General features: G+C 44.6%; 1 protein-coding gene across 8 annotated transcripts; it reads left to right on the top strand.

The window, feature by feature from the left end:
• Nucleotides 1-5,628: 5,628 nt before the first annotated feature.
• Nucleotides 5,629-8,766, top strand: LOC120640489 (UDP-N-acetylglucosamine transferase subunit ALG13 homolog). 8 transcript variants are annotated; one of them, XM_039916336.1, is made up of 4 exons: nt 5,629-5,864; nt 6,213-6,401; nt 7,580-7,676; nt 7,841-8,766. In XM_039916336.1, exons 2-4 carry the CDS (start codon nt 6,237-6,239, stop codon nt 8,098-8,100), a joined length of 522 nt encoding a protein of 173 aa, XP_039772270.1. In that variant the 5' UTR covers nt 5,629-5,864; nt 6,213-6,236; the 3' UTR covers nt 8,101-8,766. The 8 variants fall into 8 exon arrangements, with proteins under 8 accessions (XP_039772270.1, XP_039772272.1, XP_039772268.1 ...); XM_039916338.1 differs by having other exon boundaries at nt 6,201-6,401; XM_039916334.1 differs by having other exon boundaries at nt 5,629-6,064.
• Nucleotides 8,767-10,165: the final 1,399 nt, after the last annotated feature.

The raw sequence follows: 10,165 nt of genomic DNA, 5'->3' as shown, positions 1-10,165 counted from the left end.
TTGTTTTGCCCAGCGAGAAGAATTTTGCGAGGAACGCCTTGGAGCATTTGGCCCAGGTGTCGATGTCCTTTTCTTTATAAAACCATTGTTTCGCCTTCCCCAGGAGGGAAAAGGGAAACAGACGAAGCTTGACAACGTCGGCGGCGACACCCCGTATGACAACGATGTCGCAGAGCTCCAGAAAATTTTGCAAATGTGCATTTTGCGTCCTCGTTCGGCTTGCCACAGAATGGGCTAGCCTACACCATGTTGATGAGGCTTGATTTGATCTCGAAGTTCACATCCCCGACATTGATGTTGGGGCCAGTGGCCACATTGTCGGTGGAGGGGACGGAGAACTCGCGGAGAGTCTTTTTAGCCATAGCCTCAAGAACGAGTGGTGCTTCTGAAATGGGTTTCTGTGCCGGGAGGATAGCGAGAGGAGGAACGACGCGAGGTCGTGCCCTTCTCACGAGCCTCTCTGGATTGTCTGTGTAGTTTTCCGGCAGGGAGAAACCGGTCATACACTACCCCCGTCTTCTTTCAAATCAAAAATAAAAGAAGACATAAAGTGACATTAGCCTGAAAGAGTAAAGACTATATCCTGAGTATAAGGTCTAAGTTAATATCAGCACAATATCTTTGTTCACATGCCGTCCCCGGCAACGGTGCTAGAAATGCTTATTGACATTTCTTAGCGCAATCACTGGGAGTGGCGCTAGGGAGTCATGATGACGGCGTGCTTGGTGGAAGAGTTGACGCCCTCTCGCTCGTTCTCTGTCTCGGGTACGAGTAGGTGGCACAGTCCGCACTGTGGCCCCGTCAGGCGACCCTGTTCCACCGCACGGTCGTGCCTTGTGGGAGTGGGCGGTGTGTACAGTAGCTATTGACATTTCTTAGCGCAATCACAAGGAATGGTTAATCCTAAGCAACAGCACCAGAAATGCATGTTGGCAGTCCTTAGTGCAATTGCTAGAAATGAGGGCGCCGAACCCATCCTAGCAACTGCACCTAAGGGGTGCCACTCTCGTGGTATAATCAATACTATTATAGATGGATCCGCAAGCGCATGGATATACCGTTGTAGCATTTCACCCGGAGAGTAAGGGTATCGTCATTTATTTGTGTCCCAAAGGACGGCACTGCCAAAGGTATTGTACTCAACACTAACCATGACATTGTGCCTCAAGCAATAGGCAATACTCTAACAGGGGTAAGTACAGATAAAGAATAAGCAAGGGTAATGCGACACAGCACACATCCACACTCCAAGAGGAAGGAATAAAGGAGAGAAACTATAAAACAAAGGACTACTCTATCCTACGTCAAGTCAGCTGGAGCTTAGGCTAGGTTAGGTGTCCTAGTGCTTCTATCCAAAGCTGGGGTCATGTTAGATCATGGTTAGGACTGCAGGTGCCAGGAAAATGGGATAGCGGGGACAAGGTCCCGCACCGGAGTACATCCAGTTCCGTTACCTCTTTGCATGAACTCCTGCACCGAACCCGAACGTCGGGGAGTACGCTAAACGCAACACTTCTGTTACGCCGGACGGATAGGGCTATCATCACCTGCCGTCTACCCCAGTCACACCGTGGAGCACGGTCGTATCCGAAGGATTCCGCATATCCGAGCACCACGCTCGTGTATGAAGTCACTACTCTAGTGCCCCCATGTCTCCCACCCTTCGGATGGATGAGTAAAACACTAGAGCAAGCCCGAAAGTACAACGAACCTCTATCCGTACCCGGATCATCTGGCCTAACCAAGACCGTAGCATAACTTATGAACGAACTAAGCATAGATTGATAAACTATCAAGATAGTAAAGCAACCATGGTAGAACTCTATATTATGAATAGAAGTCTGACAAGTCGGATACAAAGCCATACCAGGAGCCAAGGATTGCTCAACGACTTGCTCGCTAAAGAGAACTAGCCTAGCTCCACTACCTAGCTAAGAGAGCAAGAGAGAGGAGAGCTTTCTTGGAGAGAATGGAATGAAGTGTGTGTGTGTGTGTGTGTGTGTGTGTGTGTGTGTGTGTGTGTGTGTGTGTGTGTGTGTGTGTGTGTGTGTGTGTGTGTGTGTGTGTGTGTGTGTGTGTGTGAGGGGTGAGAGGGGGCCCTATTTATACTAGTGGAGGTCGGTTCCCGCCAAATGCATGTATGGAAGGTAATCAGGAGACTTGGGGCCGACTCCTCCTGGAAATGCGCCTGGACGGGAGGCCGGCCAGGTTCGGCCGACCCACGGGGTCGGTCAGCCCCACCTGGCCGCCTCTCATCCTTATCCTTCTCTGGCATGCTGACATGTGGGCCCTGATATCTTTCCTTGTACGCATTATGCGTGGCGCGCCCGTTTGCTCTGCTAGATGGGCCCTCTTTGTAAGTGGGTGACGCCGGACGCGATATTCTGCGTAGTTGTTTGGCGTCTGCTGCATGTTTTCGTCTTATTCCGCTCCTGCTCATCTGAAATGTACAAAACTCAAAAACAACTATGGAGCAAGGTTAGTGATACAAATATGCGAGTAAGGCATACATTTTTCCTTTATTATTGAGTATAGTTGACGGGTGAAAATGGCACTTAAGCACCGTCAACAGCAGCATGGGGAGTAGGCATGGTCGCCACGCCCTCGCCCCGGGTCGTCTTCTTGGTGAGCAAGACCCGGGCTGCTGGGTATGGTCGGTCACTATTCGTGTCCGCGGTCGGTAGGCTGCCGCGTGTCCATCCCCTGGTTGGATCGCTCGGGCGCCGGCCTCCCTGGATAGACGTCGTAATCTTCCCGGACCCTTAGTGGGCTGGTTGTTGGGCCTTAGAGAAGAGGAGTGGCCGTGTTAGGGGACTCCGGTTTCTTACCTCCATCACTTTGGCTTGAAGGTCCGGAGCTGCTCTCTGGGCCGGTCTGACCGATCGCTGGACCCGGTCTGACCGGTTGGACCGGACTGACCGATTGATGGCACCGGTCTGACCGGTCGCGCCTGGACAGCAGGCTGACTGGCAGAATCTTCTTGCCCCCCGAGCTTAGGAGCATTGATGATGATCCTCAAAGTCGGCTTCCCATTAGGGGTCTTCTCAGTTACGACTTCCCAGGCCAGAATCTTGTCATTCGCATTCATCGGCCTTGGGTCACCAATCGCAACATTCTTTCCTTTAGCCCCTACGGCTTGATCCAGCCGAAGGAGGACCTTTGGATTATTCAGTTCCAAAGTATGAATAGGGAAGGGAGTCTTTTCAACTTGCATCTCAGAAAGTACCAATCGTCCATCTACAACCGATTGGATCTGTCGACGGAAAACATTACAATCATTAGTCGCATGCGAGAAAGAAATATGCCACTTACAATATGCATGCCTTTTTAATTCCTCCGGCGACGGTATAGCATGAGATAGATGAATATTTCCGTGTTTAAGTAATTCATCAAAAATCCTATCGCACTTAGAAACATCGAAAGTAAATTTCATCTCATTTTGCCGATTCTTTTGAATCGGCTTAAGCGAAGGACATGTAGATGGTTTCTCCTTTGATGGCTAAACAAACTCAGCGGCATATAATCCCTTTTCCTCATCGTCCGAACAATCCGAATCATTTTCAACAACATGTGTGTTGGACCGATCAAGCTTAAAAGAGTCTTTTGAACTCTTATATTTAAATTCAACACCAATGGCTCGCATTTGCAAATGATTAATCGTAATGAAATCAAAACCCTCAATTTTTTCTTTCAAATAAGTACGCAAACCATTGTATGCCAAATCTGTCAAGTCTTTTTCTGAAAGAGACAAATTAAATCATTAGTTTTTTAAAGTTTTAAATCTTTGGAAATAGTCCGAAACCGATTCATCTTGGTTTTGTCTAACCGATGTCAAGTCCAATAATCTAACTTCGGTTTTTCTGCTAAAGAAGTGATCATGAAATTTGCGCTCTAATTGATTCCAATTTAAAATCGAACCTGGCGCAAACGAGAAAAACAAGAGAAAGCGGTCCCAGACAATGACAAAGAAAATAAGAGAACCCGCAAAGTATCATTAAGACCCGCTTCTCCTAATTGCAAGATGTATTGGCTAACGTGTTCCCAAGTTATACGAGAATCATCACCATTAAATTTAACAAACTCGAGAATACGCCAACCAGCAGGATACGAAACAAAATCAAACTCAGGAGGATATGGTTTTTGGTAAAGACGCGAACTACTCATATCAATCCCAAGTTTAGTTTTAAGTACACCGGCCAAATCTTCTTTAAATCTAGTGAAATCAGCCTGATAAGACCACTGGCCGAAGCATGCAAAGAAGACGAAACACGTTGTGTACTAGGACCGGTGTAAGCCATGTTAGTGTTAGGAATCGGTTCCCGGTGAGGTCCAGATCCCTACTGTGATGTAGCAGTAGGCCCTGTATGTAACACCATATCACCAGTTCGTCTAGGGACGGCCGAACTAGGGATAGAAGCATGCGGTGTATGGGACGATGAATTCTGCCCCACCAGACCGGACCGGTCATATGACCGGTCTGACCATCTGCACCGGTCGCTTGGACCGGTTGGACCGATAGCGCGTGAACTAATGAGGGTGGTCGCATTTGCCCTGGGAACGAGTTCGGCGGCATCCCATAAAACTGTTCCGAGGTAGTAGATGTACCAGCCGAATTTGTTTCTGGAAAATAAGTGTTGTTTTCAACACTTTTGCCCTTTTTCAGCGCCGCAATCTCATCATTAAGCCCAGCAAAAGTCTCACCAGCAGCTACTTACGCAGCAAATATTTTCAAATCGACCATAAGAGACATTTGCTTGACTAATTCGGAGGGATCGTTAGGAAGTACCTCGACCTTGTCGTTGTTCAGCTTGAATGATGGCATCACGAACTCCCCGACCCTCTTGAATAGGCCTCCACACTCCTTGAATCCTTGAAGGAATTGCTCCTTCAAGTGCTCTTCAGCGATGAGGTAGGCCCGGCGCTCGTCATCGGTGAGTTCCTCCATTGTTGCCTTGATGATGTTGTCGTTGTGAACTTCACCATGAGTACCCATCTTCTTGGAGAATTAGATTAGATCAGTTTTGGCAACCAGATTAACCTCTTCCCCAGCGGAGTCGCCAAAAAGTGTGTTGACACATAATCGCGCCAAACATACTCGAATACGCTAGAACGCGTGAATGATTGTCAAAAACGGTCAACACAGCAAAGCTCTGGGCGGACCGGTCTGACCAGTGTCGTCGACCGGTCTGACCGGTGCAAGCAGAGCTTCACGAAGACTTAGAACAGCGAGCTCGGGAGGGAACCCATCGGAGCTCGTGAAGCTAAGGTTGTCCTGAAGTCGGCAGGCCACTCAGAACGTCTTCAAACGCCGTCGAGACGAGAGAAGAAAGCAATTTAGGGTTGAAAAAGGCTAGGGTTTGAGAGATAAAAAGTAATGCGATTTTTGTATTGATTCGATTGGGAATAATCTCAATCGGTCTTAATCTTTATATTTATAGGTCGGGAAAGACGTACCCCTTCACGAGTAGGATTAAAAAAGATTTTTTAAAAAAACTTAATTCTACTCAGACTGTACAGACCAGACCAGTCTGATCAGTCTGCCTCAGCTGGTGACAAATTTTAGGGTCAACACTTCCAAAGATCTATAGAATTCCCGTGCAGTAACTGATAGAGAGACACGGGGTGCCAGAAGGCCCACCCCAGCCCAAATATGCTTCGAATAGTCTAGCAGGCAGCAGCCTCGACGCGTCCACGACGGCGCCGGAGAGGGAGTCCAACAAACCCCGAAACGCGCCGCCGTTGCCCTCACCGCCTCGGCTGCCCCCTCTTCACTTCTTCAGTTCCCTCCGCAGCCGGCACGCAAGAGCACCCCGCGGCGGTGGGGAGGTAAGTCTCCTCGCGCCAGCGGCGGCGGATCAGTCGAGGTAAGGCCTGCTCTGAGTTCTAATCCGCGGATAAGATAGACGGCAAGAAACTGAGGATGCCATTGAACGCGGTAGTACGATTTACATGCGTAGAAGGGTTCTGAGGTTTAGTGCATGTTCCCAGATCTTGGCAGAGCAAGCATCCGGAGGAGAGTACCTCTCGCTGACTCGCTTCCATACTGCAATGGCTGACTGAAGATGTAATTGGGTCTACTCATACTCATAGTCATAGGGGACGATCAGTTATCTTTTCCAACTGTAGTTTATTCTTACTGTAACTTAAGTGTCACTGTGCATTCTAGATTTCTAGTGGCAATTATGTTTACCTTATCACAGATTCTTTTACAGAATTTAGTGCGTACTGGAGAAGAAATGGGAAGCAGAGAAAGGCGAGTGGTGTTTGTCACCATTGGAACTACATGTTTCGATGCTCTTGTCAAGGCAGTAGATTCCGAGGAAGTGAAAGAAGCCTTACTGCATAAGGGTTACACTGATCTCCTGATTCAAATGGGCCGAGGTACATACATGCCATCTAAGGTAACAATTTTCTCCGTACTCTTGGCAAGTTCTATTATATAATGGAATACTGATAGACTAACATTTTGTAGCCAATAAGTTGAGATTAGAGATCTTGTAGCTGATACCCTGGATGGTACTTGTTCGGTTGTTCTTCACATGTCGAAACAAATTGCATTAAGACATTTTGATGATAAATTATGGCATCTGATGCGGAGAAAGACAATAAATGCATGGAGATAAAAAAAATGCCAGAGGAAATTCATTCATCCAGACTTTGATTATGTTGCATTATTTTAGTTGAGTTTGTTATTGTTTAATAATTATATTTTAGGTTTATAGATGACAAAATTGAATTACGATCTGTTACATGGATAGCTGGTATATATAGCCATAGGACATGAAAGAACATATCTACCAGATTGACAGATTCTTTGGATTGTTCTGCATTAGGAGGTAAAAGTAAATTACTCTGGGATATTGAAGGATTTGAAGGAGAAATGACTTGCTCTTGTGTTGTTTACTAGTTCCGATTGCGTATTCAAATTTCCCAGATGGCCTTAGTTCTTTACAATCATAGTATTAGCTTACAATAGTAACATCATTCTTTTATTAATAAATAAGAAGAAGGCATACTTATCTGATAGTCCCCTTTGGCTGAATTATATTTTGCTAATCCATTGTTAGTCGTATTCATAAAAATGACTTCATTATTTGACCATCTAAGGAGCTTATACAAGTTCTCTAGGCATTTATGCGACAAATATTTACAAATTAAAAATTCTAAAACCATCACCTTAGTGCTAAGTGCCACACTATTGTAACTAGCATTCACAATTAAGTTTCTCAGCATTGCACAATGAGCATTCACAAATAAAAAATTAAAAATGCTAAAACTACACATAAGTGTTAAGTGCCTTTGCTATTGTCTACTCTGGTATGGTAAACCTAAATGTGTCCAGTATAATGAAACTGAATATTGTTTTTTTTTGTCAAAATAGGCCTTTATATTTGAGAGCATTTTGTGTTTTTACATTTTCTTTATTTTCAATACTGCTTACCTGTAAATCTTTTGCTGGCTTAATATTATTTTAAGTGGTAGTGCCTTGTTCGGCAATCCTATTTTGAGTTTCTAGGCTCATTGCGATTGTATGAATGTAAACCAGTAAAAGTAATGAATTTCTTCTTATTAAATATAGGACTCAGGAAATTCAACTCTTCAAGTTGATTATTTCACCTTTTCACCAAGCATTGCTGACTACATAAGAGAAGCATCCTTAGTCATCAGTCATGCAGGTGATAATCAAATTATATAGTGGTTGTAACTTCTTAATCCATTTATGTATTATCTGATTGTGAATTGTGCTATTTATATTGGTTTTTCTAAGAATATTGTAAGTAGACGTATAGCACTGAATGTTAATTTCTAGTCAGGTCAATGGTAATGAGCTTTATTTTAGCAGGATCTGGAAGCATATTTGAGACCCTACGACTGGGCAAACCTCTAATTGTTGTTGTGAATGAAGGTCTTATGGATAATCACCAGAGCGAGTTAGCGGAAGAACTTGCCGACAGGAAGGACCTTTTCTGTGCCCGTCCACAAACACTGCAAGAGACTGTTGAGGCAATGGACCTGAATAATCTCCTGCCTTACATCCCAGGAGATGCCAAGCAAGTTGTCACACTGATCAATAAATTTCTTGGTTTTCCAGTCGACTGATTGTCTCCGTTTACTCATCATGAAAATAGTGGGATCATGGGCGCTAGTGATTTAGTCAGAAAGTGCTGGGAGAATGTCAGCTCTAAGAGCATTGGACTGAGCAGTGCTTTCATTCTATCATGACAAGCTGAAATGAACTGACCAAGCCATGATGATATGAAATGGCCAGTATGGTGGATGGATCAACTGGCCAGTACGGTATGATCTGTTCTTTTGGTTCTACAATCCTGGCTCCTGGGAGCAATTGATGTACTTGGTGGAATGAGCAACCTTACCTATTGTTTCTATTTTGATATCCTTCATGTAACTACTTACCATCTCTCAGTACAAGGGAAATGTTTCCCAAATTGCATGAAATGTGCTTCCCTTTTCCTTTGGTATTGGAGGGCACATAGGTAGCTGCTCTCCACAGGATTGGGATCTAGTTGAAGGCATGGTTTCAGTTGAGAGAGATGAACTCAGTGTTGCATCGAAGAGTTGCTGAAAGCAAACCCATACGGGCCCTTTGACTGGTATTTGCTACATTCCAGAATGTAACTGCTGTTAGATCCTTGTCATTACACAGAAGCATTGTGGTTTTGACCTTGATTAGGGGCAGCCCCGTGTAGCAATCTTGCTTGGATAAATATGCCATATTCTACCATTATTTCAATCCTTTTTGGACTCTCTGAAAGCCATCTTCGTGAGGATGTGTGTTGTACTCTTGCACTACCATCGATTTCCAAATTTCAGCTTTGTTTCAGGGGACAAACTATTAGTAGTATATGTCTGGGGAAAACTCACTTTTCTCCATTGATGAAGGATGCATGAGACCCACTTGAAATTTTCTTTTGGATATTTAACCATACCTCTTCGTTGAAGCGGTTCAATTCTTGGCAGAAATGATGCGGAGCCTGTCCTTGTGCTTCGACAGAGTTGGCTGCTTCTCTCAGCGCTTAATGCAGTGCATAGTTCATATGAAGTGGTGTGAAGCCGTTTGTTGAGGCGGTGTACATATCATTTAGGGGGATTTGCCTAATTCAAGCACACTCAAGTTGTTTTTTCATCAAAAAAGAAAAAGAAAAGAAAAGAAAAACACACGCAAGTGGCTTTCATGACTTCTCAGCCTGCTTGATGACTTGGGGTCTATCATGATATAATTCATACCCTCATTTTATTGACCGAATGAGCTTCGCCAAATGAGTAGTTTTGGCCAACTCAAAAATTCCCCTACTCATGGTGGTTCTCTCATGAATTGTAAACTAGTTATCACTTCATCTACCTCTCTACATTGACCGCACCACCCAACTTTGAGAGATCCACCCTCTGTCCCTCTTTTGTCGATATGGGTACCATGACACCCGCTCTGTTAGGCCATGTCGGGCCGCCGTGCCACCTCTATTCACATTTCCGCGCACCAATCATCTCCATCAGGCGTGTGGCCTCATCGCTGCCTCTATCCACTGTTGTATGCCATCTTATTATTTTCTCTCTTTTTTTCAGATCTAGTGTCACTTTTTTATCCGAAGTCAGTAGGAGAAGCTTCAACCTATTTTTTTATAATTTTTATTTCAAACCTGTTTTGCTCCCAAGATGCTACTCAGGCGCTGCAAACACTAAGACTGAAGGCCCTTTCGCCTAGCATCACTCGTGATCACGCAAGTCAGTTTGTGGAGCTTTGCCAAATGTTTTGGTTTGTGGAGTTGGAGAATCAAAAATTTAAAAGCCCAAGGATCAAATTTGGGCTGTGCCAAACAAGCTTAACAGGTGTAGGGCATTTATATGTGGAGATACTAGTGTGGTCACCCTTCCCTTCTGTAAAACCTAAACTGAGTTTTAGAGCAACTTCAAGAGACTCTATATCTTTTCTAATAGAGATTTTGACGGAGAAATACCCTCCAACAGCTTCTCTAAGTGGTTATCCAAATGTAGCCATCATCTATTCGGTATTTCTCGCTAGCAAAGATAGTTAACGAAAATAGCTTTCTAGAGTGCACACAATATAGAGAAAAGTTGTTAGAGAGTGAAATTTAGAAAGACTCTTGGAGATGCTCTTACCATCTACTCTCTCTGTCCCGTAAAAAAC

This window comes from Panicum virgatum, chromosome 7K (genome assembly GCF_016808335.1).
Source record: "Panicum virgatum strain AP13 chromosome 7K, P.virgatum_v5, whole genome shotgun sequence".
NCBI classification, from domain to species: Eukaryota; Viridiplantae; Streptophyta; class Magnoliopsida; order Poales; family Poaceae; genus Panicum; species Panicum virgatum.
This window is presented reverse-complemented; position numbering and strand designations above follow the sequence as displayed.